General features: G+C 35.9%; 3 protein-coding genes across 4 annotated transcripts in view; 2 read left to right on the forward strand and 1 right to left on the reverse strand.

Annotated features, from left to right (window-relative positions):
• The window catches only part of LOC125662822 (bifunctional peptidase and (3S)-lysyl hydroxylase Jmjd7-like), an 8,180-nt gene extending 2,281 nt beyond the window's left edge, over positions 1–5,899 (forward strand). The window contains exons 3-9 of one of the 2 annotated variants that reach the window (XR_008799701.1): positions 2,250–2,503; positions 2,878–2,934; positions 3,035–3,130; positions 3,873–3,946; positions 4,051–4,210; positions 4,967–5,264; positions 5,423–5,899. Coding sequence is in view for 1 of the 2 variants with exons in the window: in XM_048895192.2 (XP_048751149.2) it covers positions 2,250–2,503; positions 2,878–2,934; positions 3,035–3,130; positions 3,873–3,946; positions 4,051–4,210; positions 4,967–5,064 (739 nt within the window). In the remaining variant the exon portion in view is untranslated. Of the gene's footprint in view, positions 1–2,249; positions 2,504–2,877; positions 2,935–3,034; positions 3,131–3,872; positions 3,947–4,050; positions 4,211–4,966 lie in introns of both variants that reach the window. The other variant, XM_048895192.2, reaches the window with a different exon arrangement.
• Positions 5,900–6,568: 669 nt separating this feature from the next.
• Positions 6,569–8,674, reverse strand: LOC125662814 (E3 ubiquitin-protein ligase TRIM71-like). The gene has a single exon (XM_048895181.2). It carries the CDS (start codon positions 8,397–8,399, stop codon positions 6,699–6,701), a length of 1,701 nt encoding a protein of 566 aa, XP_048751138.2. The 5' UTR covers positions 8,400–8,674; the 3' UTR covers positions 6,569–6,698.
• Positions 8,675–13,269: 4,595 nt separating this feature from the next.
• Positions 13,270–18,190, forward strand: LOC125662861 (tektin-1-like). Its single transcript, XM_056152943.1, has 7 exons — positions 13,270–13,377; positions 13,660–13,853; positions 14,143–14,308; positions 14,471–14,599; positions 16,673–16,816; positions 16,924–17,146; positions 17,493–18,190. The coding sequence occupies exons 2-7, from the start codon at positions 13,664–13,666 to the stop codon at positions 17,847–17,849; spliced, it is 1,209 nt and encodes a 402-aa protein (XP_056008918.1). The 5' UTR covers positions 13,270–13,377; positions 13,660–13,663; the 3' UTR covers positions 17,850–18,190.
• The last annotated feature ends 474 nt before the right edge of the window (positions 18,191–18,664 follow it).

Here is an 18,664-nt window from a genome sequence, read left to right on the forward strand (position 1 = left end):
AATATTCATTTAAATAGCTGAGTAGATTAGTAGGTTAGTACGTCGACTGCTGAACCGTAGATCACGGGTTCGTGTCCAGCAGAGGTTTGTTTTTTTTTTTTTTGTTTTTTTTTTTTTTTTTTTTTTTTTTATCTTTCTTCAAATTGCTTTCGACTAAAACTGCATTTTTTGACTAAATAAAGTAAATTGTGAAAATTTTCTATTTCAAAATATTGTTCTACATATCCTACACTTTTCATCCATATCATATTTCTCTGGTGTAGCATACCTCCTTAAGAGAAGTGGACAGGCATAGCCTACATCCACGTATGTAGGCTATGCCTGTCCACTTTTCTATCGAGAATAGTTCCATACCACAGTAAGGGTTGGCGCGACAAAATCACGGGCGCTCTGCACATGTGTAGCGTGGCCTGCTCTCGGTGTTCTGAGGAATATTTATTTTAAATTTTTGGTTTTTTCCCCCGTAATCGGAGATTGGGAGGCATATATGTTTTGGTCTGTCTGTTTGTCCGCAATTTCTTTTTACCTTGCTCCATAACTATTCTTTGTACCTGATGACCTATACTTTTGAAAAACTTTAATCTTGTCCATAACTTTTGATTGGTTAGTGATAAGGATTTCATATGTGTATCCCTTTTGAGATGACCTTTTTTTTTTTTCGTAACAACATTTTTTATGCCCCCGAGATCGAAGATCGGGGGGGGGGGGGGGGGGGCATATTGTTTTTGTCCTGTCTGTCATTCTGTCTGAAACTTTAACCTTGCTAATAACTTTTGAACAGTAAGTGATAGAGCTTTGATATTTCACATGAGTATTCCTTGTGACAAGACCTTTCCGTGGGTACTAAACCTTTTGACCTTGACATTTGACCTACTTTTTTTTTTTTTTTTTTTTTTTTTACATTGGTCATAACTTCGAAATGGCAAATATTAGAGCTTTCATATTGTACATGAACATTTCTTGTGATGAGATCTTTCTACTGGTACCAAGATATTTGTCCTTGTGACCTTGGCCATCTTCGGAATTGGCCATTATCGGGGGCATTTGTTTCACAAACACATCTTGTTTTACCATATGACCTTGACCTGGGAGTTTGACCTTATTTTTATTTTTAACAAACGTTAATATAGGCCATAACTTTTGAATGGTACACAGGCAAATGTGCCTCATGTGAAATTCACATGAATTTCACGTGAAAAATTTTACGCGAAATTCACGTTAAAAGAGCATCAAATGTGACTTCACACGAAAAAAGTTCACGTGAAATCTTTAACATGAATTTCACATAAAATTCACGTGAATTTTACGTGAATTTCACATAAAATTCACATAAACTTTATAACGTTAAATCATACATGGATATTTTGATACCCTGAATCTCAGGTTCAGATGAACACCAAAAGGAGTTCAACTCTTTATTCAATCTGCTGATAATTTAATTGATTGAATTTGTTTTCACATGGTTGTGTTCTTTATCTTTTTTCTTTCTTTTAAACTCTGAAAAAGAAATATTTATGTAATAGAGGGACTGTTCAATATATAAAAGGAGTCATCTAAATCCTTATGTACACGTACTATGAATGAAATTGTATGCAGTGATTTGTTTTTATTGATCAAATCAAAAGCACTGGGAACAAGTTCTAACAACTTACAAGTCCCTCTCCTAAAATATTACAATATGTCATGCAAGATAATAATTTTAAGAAGTAAAATGTACAATGATTAGACGAATGTACAAGGTATAGTGATAGGGCTTTCGTATATCTCATGTGGATTCCTTGTGGCGAGACTTTTCTTTAGGTATCATTATTACATTGCTGTCATACAGGGACAGCAGTGTTTTACAAACACATCTTTGATTCTCAAAATGCCTAAAGCAGACTCGGTTACACAAATTAGGGTCAAATTTTGTGGCACTTCACCTATATGAATTCATATTTAATGAACTAACAAAATATTTAAAATGCCAATAGATTTCGCGTGCTGAATTATTCCCCCCCCCCCTTATCTCCACCCCCGATATATACAACCATGCAATGAGAGTTTCACTCAGGACCCGGATTGAGCCCTAGGTAGCTCAGGACTCCTCAAATCTACCCCAAGCATTCGTGTCACACTGAATTCACAGTCAAAGTACATCTTTCTATTTGTGTCTTGTACTGTCTGTTATTTTAGGGGGAAGAGAAGGACGGCAAACACTTCTTGTAATGTTATTTAATTTTTATTAAATGACGGTTTTCTTTGTCCAGAGAGAAGCTAGGAGAGCGTGTCGTCACTGTCGCGGTGACCCCTAACGGATATGCCGACGCCATCACGGACGGGAAGTTTGTCATGCCGGAAGAACGACAGATGGCGATGTCGGAATTCCTGGACATCATGGACCACCCTGACCAGTACAATGGCGTCTTCTACATACAGAAACAGAATTCAAACTTCATTGACGAATTTGAGGACATCATTGGTGATGTTGAACCAGATATTCCATGGGGCACGGAGGCGTTTGGTATATATATAGCTTCAAACTTTATACCTTTGTGGTGTAATATCGAAAATTAATATATATATATATATATATATATATATATATATATATATATATATAAATATATATTAATTTTCGATATTACACTATATATATATATGATTGAAATATTGCAAATTGTTCCTTTTTTTGCAACCCTTCATATTGAGCTATATGGGTAGGTATGAAAAAAAAATTGGGTTCGGGAGGGGTTGAAATTTAATAATACAAAGTTACTTGTTTCAAAATAAATAGCATTTTCCTGGGTCGGTCAAATTGGGGGAAAACAAATAAAATTTTGATTTAGGCCTTTTATCATAGGTTTGATTGGTTCTCTTTAAACATCCATTTTTCAGGCTTAAAACCAGATGCTGTAAACTTTTGGATGGGAGACACACGGGCCGTAACCTCAAGTAAGTTTTGATTGAAATAATCAGCATCTGTAGTGAACAACTGTTAGAAAACGAATTCGTTTTATCTGATGTTTAATCATACAGTGATACACACTTTTAGTGCACAAAGACCACTACGAGAACCTATACTGCGTTGTGAGGGGGTGGAAGAAGTTCATCTTGATTCCACCGACGGACTCTGCCTTTGTCCCTTACGGTAAACACTTCCCGAGTTCTTCAAAAGGACACATATGCATCATAATATGTATATACAGAATGATAATTTATTATAATTAGATGCATCGTATTCTGAAAATATGGGTGGTTATGTTGATTTTTACGGTTCTGTACATGTATGAACAAACAATTTAACTGTTTTCAAAGCAGTCGAATATGCAAGGGTTGTCCTCGAAAATTGTAGATATTGCGATGTGCACAAACATTTACGAGTGGATTTCCTTCAAATGTTAGGCTTTATGTACACATATAAATTTGTATATTGACAAAATGTTTTTATTTTGTTGTGTAAAATTCTGAGTACCCAGTTTGTGCACTGGTGAAAATAAAAGTGAGATAGGTCTTATATTCATCACAGGAGTTTTCATGGGCTGCCATTAATAACTTTATACGTGATATTAGTTGATAAGCCTACAATGTTTCCATGGAAATCGCGTGTTAGCGCATTGTCTATAAATCATGATCAAGGTCTGTAAATCAAGTTGTCTAGACATTCCTTTAAATCATTCGTGTATTTTCAGTAAAAATATATGTCTAGTTTCCAACTTAATGAAAGCTATTTTCAAACCATGAACCTAACTCAAACTAGGATTTGATCAACAAATTCACCCTGTGTAACACTTGGGTTAGATATTTTGATTGTAGGTTAGAACTAGCAGATCTTTTAGTAACATGATTTATATACATTGTTCATTTTCTGACCTGTGTTTTTTTTGGTATAGATACTTACCAAGCAGCGAAATTTACTGAAAAGGACGGAACATTTCATGTCGAAGCCGAAAAGGAAACTGGCCAGGTTTGCAAAACATACATTTTAAGTAAAATGATAACATGAAATAATTTCAATAACTTGTTATATAAGAAAAATGCTGTACAGTTGATTTTGGTTGCTAATTTTAGATTCCATGGATTGCAGTAAATCCTCTTGCTCCAAACTCGCAGAAGTACCCAGAGTTTGGAAAGGCCCGGATGTTGGAGGTGTTCGTGAAGGAGGGGGAGATATTGTACCTCCCGTCCCTGTGGTATCATCATGTCCAGCAGTCGCACGGATGCATTGCAGGTAGTGTGTTTGGCAGGGGTGGGACTCCTGCATCCCCCGAGACATTAAGAACTGTTTCACAAATCTTCTTCTTTACAATCGCACATCTGTAAGAAAAAACTAAATGCATAGAGCACATGGCCTCTACCAAAATTGTAAATTTCATGATCCCTGGGTACTCTAGTGAGGGATCAAACTTGGCATATAGTGTTTGTGTAAAACATTTTTAAAATGATATTTTCTTTAATGTTACCGATACTAAATTGAAACCAAATTCAGGTAGCCCTTTACTTAAATTGTAAATTTCTTTATCCCAGGGATTTAGTACCAGGGTGGGACCAAATTGGTCATAGTGATGAGATGTCTTTCTCATATGAAAAACTTCTTTAAGTTTGCTAAGTGCATATTTAGGAAAGGCCAAAGGAGATGTACACCAAATTGTGAATTTCGCATCCTCAGGGTTCTGACCCTCTAGGGTGGCTCCATGTAGTGCTGATATAACATATATCATTTAAAGTCTGTCATAAGTATGACACTTTCGCGGGAATTTGCGGTTTTTATTTGAACACATATTGTGTTCATACTGCTGCTGAATATTAGAATTTAGCTTAGATATGCAGAACAGGAAAATTATTCTAGATTTCGTAGTCCTTGGGGCTAGTGATACTTTTAACCATTACTCCAGCGAATGATAAGACCTGCGTTTCTCTTGTTAATCAATTACTCAATTAATCAATGCTTTGTTTAATTAAGGATAATTTTTTATTTTTCTTCCAGTGAATTATTGGTATGATATGCAGTACGACATCAAGTACAATTATTATAACTTCCTGCAAAATGTGAACAACATTAACAAAAGCATGAAAAAAGACTAAGGGGAGCACAGAATGTAGAATAAAGCTATATGCTGGTGATAGCCCGGATATTAACAACGGATGGGTCCCGAGGTCCAGATCGAGGGACGGTGTAGCCAGCTGATGGGTTCCGAGGTTCAGATCGAGGGACGGTGTAGCCAGCTGATGGGTTCCGAGGTTCAGATAGAGGGATGGTATAGCCAGCTGATGGGTTCCGAGGTGTAGATCGAGGGACGGTATAGCCAGCTGATGGGTTCAGATCGAGGGACGGTGTAGCCAGTTGATGGGTCCCAAGATTCAGATCGAGGGATGGTATAGCCAGCTGATCAGTTCCGAGGTTCAGATTGAGGGACGGTGTAGCCAGCTGATGGGTTCCGAGGTTCAGATCGAGGGACGGTGTAGCCAGCTGATGGGTTCCGAGGTTCAGATCGAGGGACGGTGTAGCCAGCTGATGGGTTCCGAGGTTCAGATCGAGGGACGGTGTAGCCAGCTGATGGGTTTCGAGGTTCAGATCGAGGGAAGGTATAGCCAGTTGATGGGTTCCTAGAGGCGAGAGGAGTCTTACTTTCCTTCACTTTGTCACTATCGATGGAAGTCTTATCAGAGACATTATGCATGACAGTTAAGAATTATGAATCTTAATCATCTGTATCATTCGACATTTTTATAAAGTTACAAGGTAGAGCAGTTGTGTTGCCGCTATCAATTAAACTGTAATATGAATATTTTCACGCTTTGTTTCATTTCCGTGACTTGTAAATTTAGGTATAATATTAACAGAGTTCTTGAAAATGAATAACTCTATATGATCATTTTTTTTTCACCAGATAATTGAATGAAATAATTATAGATGTCACTGTGTCATAATTTTATTTTAACTTGTGAGAACAGACTAGTATCCATATCTGCCTTTCACTTTCACTTCCTGTAGTTGCATGTGTTACTACGGTATCGCTATGGTTTCCTAATCGATTCACCATAATCACGTCACCGTGCTCTGCACTACTTGGTGGCATAATAGTGAACTGCGTTTGGAAGTGGATGCATGGCGTGCCGTTTCTCTCGAATGATTTTATCGAGAGTAAATGTTTCTGTCGAGAGTAAACATTACCTATCCTTCCCACCACTGATGTCATAATTATACCTTTGAAGTACACGTAATTAGATGCGAATATTGAATCGCTCTCATATACTTGTATATCTTGCGATGCACATAATGAAATTAATGTCGAGCACTTGTATAGCTTACAAATATGAATTGATATGCCGTGAATTAATTATATATTCATGTATATATATATATAAAGCACAGAAATAGCAATGAACTCTTAAATGAACATAACTACCCTAAGTGAAGAAATATTTAATATAAAGCAAAGAAAATTTCACTTTATTTGGATACCCACTTCCGCCCCTACCCGGGGTTAAACTCACGACCCGCGGAACCAAATCTCCTAGCAGCATGTAACCGGCGCGCTAGACCGCTCGACCATCTAGGCAATTTTAAAAATAATGAAACTGCATGGCCACTTATAAATGTTTTATTACTAATGTCTTTCATATGAAATATGGTGAATGAATCATAGCATCAGATAATTCCTGTTGTGGGTATCGATCTGGATCGTATTGCAATAAACTGTGTTCATTCGCTTGTGTCATTGTGATGGACTACTCTCAGCAGAGGGAACACTCCCATCAGGGCGGCGAGTCGTTAAATATTTGAAAACTTTTATTTTTCCTGAATGCAACTCCCCAATCCAAAGATTTTCATTCTCGTCTACACCAAGATCTGATGGCATATTCATCATGGATTTGCCTATTGAAAGAAGAAAATTTCCATCCTCGTCTAAAATGTGAACACAGTTGTTCATGGCGTCGGTGACCAGAATTTGCCCCCTGTTGTCAATGGCTATCGACGTTGGTTTAAAGCGGAATGTCAAGGATGGCGCCTTCCCACTGTAGGTGAATCGCAGAATCCCAGACTTGTTCACTACGACAACACCTCTGGTTCCACTATTGACCACACATATATCTTCATTTTTATTCTCTACAATAGCCAGTGGCCTGAAGAACAATTGTTCACCTTCATCAAACTGTATCTTCTGTTTTTGCTTTGTTTTGACTAAACGGACAATCCGTGCATCTCTTTTGTCTGCAGACATCATGCAAACCAGTATGTGTCCTAGCTTGTTGACAAACAATGCTGTTGGTTTCCAGTTTTTCCACGCGGCAATTACTTCCCGTTTTCCATTTTTCCACATGACCACACTTCTTTCTCCCATGACAGTGAAGAGTATGTTCCCTTCGTAATCCACATGGATGTCGTTAGGCGAATATCCTTGGATGACCTGCAATGTTTCTAACTTAGTACCGTCAATGTTAAATCTTGTCATAGTTCCTCGAACACTTCCAACCGCCCATACCTCATTGGTGCCTACACAGAATATAGACTGAAGTTCCTCATACTCGGTGTGAAATGTACTCAACAATTCTGGCTCCTCTAAAATCTTTTTCTCCACACAAGAGGACTGAGTGTTTTGTGATGTGGATATTGTATAGCCATTTTTGGCAACACAGCGATCTAAGATTTCTATTTTACCAAGGAGAGCTTGAACTTGATCAAATTCTAAAGTTGGAGAATATTTGGGGGCACAAATGCCAACCATGGAAGGAATATCTCGGAATTGGTTTTCCGTGTATGGACAAGAAAATACTGCAGCGACATTATTTCCGGACAATGCTACCTTGTAATCAGAAACTACTTGCTTAACGGTCAGATTCCTTTTCGAAATTTGAACAAGTTGTGATCGCAGCTCCCTGGCATCACTGTCTTGCAAATCCTGCAACAACATTTTCTTTTCTTCGACTTTCTTCCTTATTTCAATGTAGAGCTTATCAACTTCTTTCGATAGCAAATTGGTAACAGAATCGTATTCTCTTGTTAATTTGGTCATATTAGATCCTAGAGAACTCTCCACGTTATCGAGCTCTGGGATGACAAATTTTTCAAGCATGGTCGCCTCTTGTGAAAGCAGTTCTTTTCTTGTTAGATACTCGTCAATAATGTCGGTTATCTCATGTTGCTTGTGTTCTGGAGAGACAACACACTTGCTGCATATTGGAAATTTACAGGTTTTGCAGTAAATGTCACATTTTTGATAAAGGTGGCTCTGACAATCTGGAAGTGTGACGTCACTTTTCCGGTACTGAAAACCTACTACGTCGTGTTGTTTGGAGAGCAAGGAAGAAACGTGTTTCCCAACACATTCACTGCAAAGGTTAATGTGGCAGGAATTACAATGCATGAGAACAGGATCATCCTCACACAGTTCACACGTTACAACTGCCTGAGCCATGTTGACTTATCGCGAGAGGTGATGCTTAAATAAATCATGTCATTTTCCACACAACGATTTCCATACCAGTTGTCGAGGTGCATAATCAACAATCAAGCACAAATACCCGATTTTCAGAACGTCTTCAAAGTAACATAGAAAATTGCGCATCCATAAAAGGCCTCCACTCAAGCTCTACTGAAATTTACAGACTGTGCGCAGCAGACGACATTCTTCTTTTTAAAAAAATCTATGAATTGGATGTGTTACACTCTTGTACAATATAATTATAGTCTGTTTCAGTAAACTTTCTGATTAGGGGATACTGTAAAACTTGGCTTGGTCTCAAAATGTGTACTTTAAAATACATGTAATCATGAATTACTACCAATTATATTGATTTTATTGAATACCTATTGATCAAATCAATTTCTTTTCCCATCCTAATTTGTGTACTTATACATGTATATACATACCAAAAGACTATACACGACTAATGAAATGATTGGCGTATTGATTTTTTCTCAGTTATGATTGATTTATTATTGGTTTTGATTTTCCAAATTGTTCAACATAAATGGTATGATTCTGTTGTTTTTATGTTCTCATTTTTAGCTCACCTGAGCTGTAAGCTCCAGTAAGCTTTTCTGATCACCCTTCGTCTGTGTGTCTGTTTTACGTTTTCAACTTCTGTGTCAATTTCAACCTAACTTGGCAAAAAGCATCCTTGGGTGAAAGGGATTTTAGTTTGTACAAATGAAAGGCCATGTCCCCTTCAAAGGGGAGATAATCACGAAATTGCAAAAATAGGGTGGGGTCATTAAAAAAAATTCCCAGTGTTATTTGCTGATATATACATATAGGAAAAATCTTTAAAGATATTTTTTGAAGTATTTAAGCTAGGGCTTTCATATTTTGTTGGTTGCTTGTATATTGTTTAACGTCCCGCTCGAGAATCTTTCACTCATATGGAGACGTCACCATTGCCGGTGAAGGGCTGTAAAATGTAGGCCTATGCTCGACGCTTACGGTCTTTGAGGAATGAGAGGTCTTTATCGTGCCACTCCTGCTGTGACACGGGGCCTCGGATTTTGCGGTCTCATCCGAAGTACCGCCTCATTTAGTCGCCTCTTACGACAAGCAAGGGGTACTGATTACCTATTCTAACCCGGATCACAATACATTCTTTACGGAAGGACCTATCACGTGATGCAATGATGTATAACCTTGACCTGGAAGTTTGACATACTTTTAATAAAAATCTGGCTTATTCAACATATCCTGAACTATGTAAGGTAGATCTTTCGTATCTTGTGTTTATATTTCTTATGGCAAGACCTTTCATTTGATATCATGTTCTTTGACCGTGAACTCGGAGTTCGTCCTACTTTAAAGAAAACATAACCTATGAAATACATCCGGAACTATTGAGGTGGGGCTTTATATTTTGTATATAGATTCTTTAAAGCAATATTTTTTTCCATCTCGTAAAAACGCTATTAAATCATCGCATGTATGTAGTTATGAGACTGTACGACATATCATAAATTATTTCACCTGTTTTAACCCAAATAATTTGATTTTAAATCGATGTTTACAAATAACCGCGTCACTCTGCCATTTCAAGTGACAGTCACATGACCAGTTCAAACTTTCAGATCATCAGTGGTCTTATCTGTGTAAAGCTGTGTATTTTGTTATAACAGTACCGTACCATAAGTTTAATAGAAATAAAAATATCAAATACCTCTTAGTAATTCGTTGTTTTACGCTCTTTCAGCCTTAAAACTAGACAGTTGAGTATGAGTTAATACATCATGTTGGGATTCCCCTGACGCGCGTGGGTCTATTTATAGACATCTATTATGGGGCGATTTATATATGTAGCCACTATATTTACTTTCTAAATAATATTCGCACTGTTTTCATTTACATGCAGATGTTTTCAAGCATGTAATTAAGGGAAAGTTAATAACTTTATCAAGTAATTAATCTGCTTTAAAGTAATTATGTACAAAAATAATACATGAACATCGGGTCATACAGCTTTAAGACAGGACCTTGTACACAATGATGTTTTGACGTACTTTTTAAAAACCACGTATTCAATATCTCATGAACTGTCTAAAGTCTAGGGCTTTGATATTTTGTAGATAGATTCTTTATGACAAAAACTTATTTCGTGAATTGTGACCTTGGAGTTGTACCTGCTTTTTAAATCTCTGACCTGTACAATATCTCCTGAACTATTTAAGGTAAATCTTTCATATTTTGTGTATAGATTTCTTATGGCAATACCTTTTTTAATTTCATACTTTGACCTTGTGACCTTTGAAATTTGAACTACTTTTAAGAAAAGGTAACCTGTTAAATATCTTCCTAGCGTTTTAAATAGTTTGTATATAGATTCGTTATGACAAGACCTTGTGATACAATTGTATATGATCTTGTGACCTTGATCTACTTTCTTAAAAAACCCTGACCTAATAAAGGAAAACTTTCACATGTTGTGAATAGATCTTTATGATAAGACCTTGTTATACATGTACTTTAGTGTTTTACTTTGTGATCATGACCTGGAAGTTTGACCTACTTTTAATAGAAATCTTACCTATTCAATGTCTCCTTTTATATTTTGTATATAGATTTCTTCTATGACCTTGTTACCTTGGTCTTATCCAGAATAGCAAGATTATATTAGTCATATTGGTATTGAGGCATCTTTGTTAGGTGAATTCATTTTTCAGTTACATTGCATCTTCTTTAACGTCTCTCTCCAGAATTTTTCACTCATGTGGAGACGTCACCAAGACCGGTGAAGGGCTTCAAAGAGGTATAGCGCTGAGCACATTTTGTGCACACTGAACACGTTTCGTGCAAAATCCTTGATTCTAGGGCCTTCTAAGATGTTATTTGACTAACTCATTCTAAAAGAAAGATTTGGAATGCTTTCTAAGGGAGGTATCATGTTCTTAGTTATTGGAAACAACATAAATTCTAATGAACTTTTTTAAATTTTTTTTGGCTCAAAAGTTGGAGGAGGCAGCTGCCTCCTCCGCCTCCATGTAATTTACGGCCCTGGTCTGGTACAATAATCTAATACCAGACTGTTAACAGGCACTGTCCCTTGGTGCCCCCTGTAATCAAGTCAACAAATGCTATCTTTAATTTTTTTCACAGAGTACAATTATTCTCATTTACATAATTATTCTAACTTTCCTGCTTTAGACATAAAACATTCAGAACAATTGGATCCTGTATGTACATGTGTATTATACTTGCATACTGTATTTAGAAAGATGATTTTGAACAGTGGAATGTGATACTACAAGTATTACTCTCATTGCAGACATTTTCTTGCTTATCAATCAACAACTGATATTCAAATTTTGGTTGACCATTAGAAATACTTTAGTAATAAGCCAGATAGGCTCATTTTTTAATGAAAAGTGAAAAAATAAATCTAACTCGTTAGGCCTATAACGAGTTAGTATAGCATATCGAGTTAATTATCTCGTTATAACGAGTTAGTATTTTGTTATAACGAGTTAGTATCTCGTTATAACGAGTTAGTTAACTCGTTATACATGTAACGAGTTAATTGTCTCGCTATAATGAATTAGTTATCTCGTTATAACAGTTAATTATCTTGTTATAATGAGTTGGTATCTCGTTATTAAAACGAGTTAGTATATTGTTATAAATAACGACTTACTATCTCGTTATAACGAGTTAATCATCTCGTTATAACGAGTTATTCATCTCGTTATAACGAGTTATTATCTCGTTATAACGAGTTAATTATCTGTTAATTGTTAGGATATATATTTATAGTGACTGTTACAACCCTGAGGATATGATGGTATGGGCCCCTACCATCATATCCTTGTAACAGTCCCTATTTATCTTCAGGGAAGACATTGATTATCAAACAATCTAACATTACTATAAAATATATACCCTATAATTAGAAAAATAAGAAATTGGTCAGATTCTGTGCCAAAAAAGTGCCCCTCCCCTTAGAATCAAATGTTCGTCCCCGAAGCTGTGATTATTATCTTTTTATAGCTTGTCAAGGATAGCAGGTACTTGGGAACAGAAGTGGACACCCTCCTTAAATTGATAAGATCCTGTGAATCATGTGCCTTTTGTATATTATCTCAAGGAATAGATGGCGCGTTACCTATCCCCGGTAGGAAGGACCGAATATAAATAACCCCCTCGTTTCCACAAAAACTACACAATTTCTTACAATGATTTTCTTTCACATATTTCTAGTGTAGGGATTTCGAAATGTGTAGAAAATTCTCTTTTAAATAGTCAAACAGTCATGTATAAAATGCATATAAATGATTCGTCTTTTTTAGTTTTACTAAAGAAAAATTATAAACTTACTCCACCAACATGACCAAGAATTAAAGTTTTAAAATTCTTAAATCTGTCGCTGTCTTTCCTGATTTCGGTTTTTGCGGTATCATCCGAAGGAAAGCCCCATTTAGTCTCTTCTTACGACAAGCAAGGGGTACTGAGGATCTATTCTAACCCGGATCCCCACTGGAAACCACTGGTCAGTCTTTGAAAAATTTAAATCCAATAATTCAATTCTACTGCAGTTGCATGTATTAATATTTTCAAAATAATGTTTGTAAATACGATACATATAATTGTTCAATTAACATTCTTTGCCCCCCCCCCCCCCCAAAAAAAAACCCCACCCCAAACAGCCGTCCTCTTACGGAATTAGACGTTGGGTGATTTGTTTCAAATTTACCGCGTGAAATTGTCCTTTGACTAATCAAATGATTTGTTACAATGGAAGAAAGAAATGGAACGTTTGTGTTATGTATTGCATACCGTACTTTAAAAAGCGTATACAAGACTTAGATTACACCACCCCGACCAATCAACTGAACGCTCTCATTTTGCTGTAGCAACAGCCGTTGCCAGGTACTCCATGAAGGTTTGCTGATCACGAAAGGTGTGTTTACATCAACGGAAGGTAATTTTTTTTTTTCTAATTCAAAAACATTCCTCTTTCCTTTGCGTTCAAGAACTGCTTGTAGCGGTAAGCCTTTATATGATAGAATTATAGAATAAGTAATTATAACCTTGTAAATCGGACCTACATCAAAGTTTTGTAAAATTGCATGACTTATCTAGATATTTATATACAGTATTTTCACCCCAAGTCTAAGTTTAATTTATAGAGAGACATGTCCCTGATAATCATGAATAAATATATTGACGCTTTTTATTAATAAGTTATGTAACACTGTTCCAGAAAGATGGCTAAGATAGTTCAGGGTCCACCTCGTTTCACTCATCCTGAGTGGACAACATCCAACTTAACACACTATGCAAATGCAGAATCAGAGAGAGCTGCAGCAGAAAGACTGGTGGAGGAGTCTAAACGCTTAACTGATGAAACAGCAAAACGCACTGATAAGACACAGAGAGATGTGGAAAAAAAATTCGGTTAGTTTACTTAACTCAATCAGCAGCTGAACTGCTATGTGTATTATCATATAATTTTGATAAATTGTGTTTAAGTTTGCACTAAGATTTTGTATTACTTATTCATAACTTTCTTTTGATTTCATCATTTGTAGCATAAACAAACTTAAACACTATATATACAGACACAAACATACTAATTAATGCATACGTATACATCACACTACATTTAAAGTAATACCATTTACATGAGGCATCAACATGCCGTATGTATAAATTCAATGTTTATCTATTCGCATGTCGATTTCAGAACAGAGAATTGATGACATCAAATACTGGAAGAAGGAGTTGGACGATAAGCTTAGCAGTTTGGTCACAGAAATTGACAGTCTTATTGCCTTTAAGGCCAGAGTAGAGAAGGCTTTAGAAGCCACTGCTGAGCCCCTCCACATAGCCAAGCAGTGCTTACTGAACAGGTTGGTTACTAAATTTATGTCATGAGTCATGACTGAACTATGAATTACGGGATTAATCTCACTATGTGTTTCACCTCAACCATGACATTGATTTTTGCACCAGTTGTTCTTGCTGCAGTACAACATCAGTTTGTGATTTTCATCTCGACAATATTTTTAAAGGGAGAAGAGAACCTCCATTGACTTGGTCCATGACGATGTACAAAAGGAGCTGATCAAAGAAGTAGAAGCAATAGAAGGTGTCCAAGCCCTCCTTAACAGAACTCTACAACAAACCACTGAACAAATAAGGTACACGTTATAGAACTCTACAACAAACCACTGAACAAATAAGGTACACGTTATAATCTTAACAGAACTCTACAACAAACCACTGAACAAATAAGGTACACGTTATAATCTTAACAGAACTCTACAACAAACCACTGAACAAATAAGGTACACGTTATAATCTTAACAGAACTCTACAACAAACCACTGAACAAATAAGGTACACGTTATAATCTTAACAGAACTCTACAACAAACCACTGAACAAATAAGGTACACGTTATAATCTTAACAGAACTCTACAACAAACCACTGAACAAATAAGGTACACGTTATAGAACTCTACAACAAACCACTGAACAAATAAGGTACACGTTATAATCTTAACAGAACTCTACAACAAACCACTGAACAAATAAGGTACACGTTATAGAACTCTACAACAAACCACTGAACAAATAAGGTACACGTTATAATCTTAACAGAACTCTACAACAAACCACTGAACAAATAAGGTACACGTTATAGAACTCTACAACAAACCACTGAACAAATAAGGTACACGTTATAGAACTCTACAACAAACCACTGAACAAATAAGGTACACGTTATAGAACTCTACAACAAACCACTGAACAAATAAGGTACACGTTATAATCTTAACAGAACTCTACAACAAACCACTGAACAAATAAGGTACACGTTATAATCTTAACAGAACTCTACAACAAACCACTGAACAAATAAGGTACACGTTATAGAACTCTACAACAAACCACCGAACAAATAAGGTACACGTTATAATCTTAACAGAACTCTACAACAAACCACTGAACAAATAAGGTACACGTTATAATCTTAACAGAACTCTACAACAAACCACTGAACAAATAAGGTACACGTTATAGAACTCTACAACAAACCACCGAACAAATAAGGTACACGTTATAATCTTAACAGAACTCTACAACAAACCACTGAACAAATAAGGTACACGTTATAATCTTAACAGAACTCTACAACAAACCACTGAACAAATAAGGTACACGTTATAATCTTAACAGAACTCTACAACAAACCACTGAACAAATAAGGTACACGTTATAATCTTAACAGAACTCTACAACAAACCACTGAACAAATAAGGTACACGTTATAATCTTAACAGAACTCTACAACAAACCACTGAACAAATAAGGTACACGTTATAATCTTAACAGAACTCTACAACAAACCACTGAACAAATAAGGTACACGTTATAATCTTAACAGAACTCTACAACAAACCACTGAACAAATAAGGTACACGTTATAATCTTAACAGAACTCTACAACAAACCACTGAACAAATAAGGTACACGTTATAATCTTAACAGAACTCTACAACAAACCACTGAACAAATAAGGTACACGTTATAATCTTAACAGAACTCTACAACAAACCACTGAACAAATAAGGTACACGTTATAATCTTAACAGAACTCTACAACAAACCACTGAACAAATAAGGTACACGTTATAATCTTAACAGAACTCTACAACAAACCACTGAACAAATAAGGTACACGTTATAATCTTAACAGAACTCTACAACAAACCACTGAACAAATAAGGTACACGTTATAATCTTAACAGAACTCTACAACAAACCACTGAACAAATAAGGTACACGTTATAATCTTAACAGAACTCTACAACAAACCACTGAACAAATAAGGTACACGTTATAATCTTAACAGAACTCTACAACAAACCACTGAACAAATAAGGTACACGTTATAATCTTAACAGAACTCTACAACAAACCACTGAACAAATAAGGTACACGTTATAATCTTAACAGAACTCTACAACAAACCACTGAACAAATAAGGTACACGTTATAATCTTAACAGAACTCTACAACAAACCACTGAACAAATAAGGTACACGTTATAATTTAACTTTAAATAACATGGTAATTTTTTTTCTAAAGTTCTCTCTCTCTTAATTTTTTCGAGGAATACCTCATAGTTCCAAATAATTTTATTTATTACTAGTTTGTTGAACCTTACAGGATTATTTTTGCATCTGCTTTACAAAAATATCTTACAGATTAAACAGGAAAGCTAAATATCAACTAGAAAAAGATTTGAAAGATAAGTTTGGAGCTCTGTCAATTGATGAATACTGTGCAGAAATAAGAAACAATTCAGCAGGATTAAAGTTCAAAGATGGCGCTGCCAAAATTGAATCAAAGTAAGTAATCTCATTTACAAAAAAATGTTTTACAATAGTATTTTTACTGTTCTATGTTCACGAGTAAATTGCAATATCCTTTTTCATAATTTTGTATCAATTTATAGCTCTGTGTGCCCCGAAGATTGGCAAGATTTCTCTGATGCTAACATCCAGAATGCGGAGAGAGAACGCCAGAGTTCTGTGGAGCTTAGGACCCTGATTGATGGAATCTTGCAACAAACCTCCAATGACATGCGCAAACAGTGCAGTGATGTCAATGTGGCTTTCAATAAAAGAATTTCCGAAACAAAAGACACCAAGAGCAAGCTGGAGGACCATCTTAATAAGGTTAGTCATGTTGTTGTGATGTTCTTAAATTGGTGCAGCATTTTGTCTAACATATATAGTAAGTGCAGATAATGAATAATTGTACCCCCTTTGATAAACTTAATTGCTTTGCACAAAGTTTGGTTAACTTTTTACTCTGACAGTCAACTTGCCATTAACTATTACATTCACATAGTCATTAGTGTTAATCAGATGTTTTCTGTCATTTAAACTTAAACTATTATTTGTAGGTCCAGATCTTTTATTCATAAATTAAATTAAAAATAAAAAGAACAACAGCAATAATGAAGAGGTTGCAAGTTTTTGCTTGACAGCAACATTATTGAGTAAATTTTCTTTTCCTTAGGTTGTTGGACAAATTAAGGAGATTGAGGAGAATATTGCCCGTTTGAAGAAGGCTATTGATGACAAGGTCCTGCCTATGCAGCTGGCTCAGACCCGACTGGACACACGAACAAACCGCCCCAACGTAGAACTGTGTCGTGACCCAGTCCAGTACAGACTCATTGAAGAGGTGGGAGAAATCGAGTCCTCTGCGTCTCAGCTCCAGGAGAGACTCAAGCAGACTGAGGACTCCCTTAAAGGACTCATCCGCAACCAGCTAGCTCTGGAAGAGGATATTGGGGTCAAGGCCAATACGTTGTTCATTGATGAGGTGGAGTGCATGGGGATGAGGAAGAGCATAAACATCCAGAATTTCTAACACTACCCTACAACCTAACACAGTATATCTGTCTGATTGAATCTGTACTTAGTTACCATTTATCAAGCGATCCGTTATCCAGCCACTGTTATGTGAGACAATAAGTTTATAGGTATTCTGATTTTTTTCTTTAAGTAAACACTACATGTGCCTGCCTATACACAGAGTACACACCACTTTTCATATCATTGTTTTCATTGTGGTCTACTTACAGTAGAAATGGACTTAAAATTGTTGATTTTAATGAGTATTAAGATATTTCATTGTTTTATAAATACTATTTTTAAATATTACTTTGTGTAATATATGAGATGAAAGTGAAATAAAGTTATATGTTTAAAGTATGCTGTTCTCATTCAATAATTTTAAAATATTTAAAGAATTGTGATACCGACTATTCATTGGATTAAAAATCCCTCATTCCAATATTTCTCTAGTCATGCATAAATATCATCCCGATTAATAATCAAATAACTAAGGTCTTCCGTAACAACGGAAGACCTTTTACTGATTGTGCTGGTTAAGATTATTCTTATTATTCTTTTTTCCCCCCCCTTTTTCCTAGACGCTAACTTTGAAGCTTCATATCTCGCTCATTTCTGCATGGATTTTGCTCAAATTTTCAGGGTTTATAACCTTTACAAAACAATTTTAAAATCATGTACTACTTTTCAGAAATTCCCTTCTGTTCACGAGTTATTCCCCTTTGATTGAAATTTTAGGGGCTTTGGTTTTCAGACAAAGGCTCCGAGACTGTAGCTTGAGCAGAAAATGCATTGAAAATGAAAAGTAGGAGCATTGTAGTTGTGCACATC

Source organism: Ostrea edulis, chromosome 1, assembly GCF_947568905.1.
Source record: "Ostrea edulis chromosome 1, xbOstEdul1.1, whole genome shotgun sequence".
In the NCBI taxonomy this organism is placed as follows: Eukaryota; Metazoa; Mollusca; class Bivalvia; order Ostreida; family Ostreidae; genus Ostrea; species Ostrea edulis.

What these genes read in the sequence shown, in the direction of transcription:
- LOC125662814 (XM_048895181.2), bottom strand. Translation starts at nt 8,399, where the DNA reads ATGGCTCAGGCAGTTGTAACGTGTGAACTGTGTGAGGATGATCCTGTT.
- LOC125662861 (XM_056152943.1), top strand. Translation starts at nt 13,664, where the DNA reads ATGGCTAAGATAGTTCAGGGTCCACCTCGTTTCACTCATCCTGAGTGG. An exon ending in AGATGTGGAAAAAAAATTCG is followed by an intron (nt 13,854 to 14,142) that starts GTTAGTTTACTT and finishes TGTCGATTTCAG; the next exon opens with AACAGAGAATTGATGACATC. An exon ending in TGGAGGACCATCTTAATAAG is followed by an intron (nt 17,147 to 17,492) that starts GTTAGTCATGTT and finishes TCTTTTCCTTAG; the next exon opens with GTTGTTGGACAAATTAAGGA.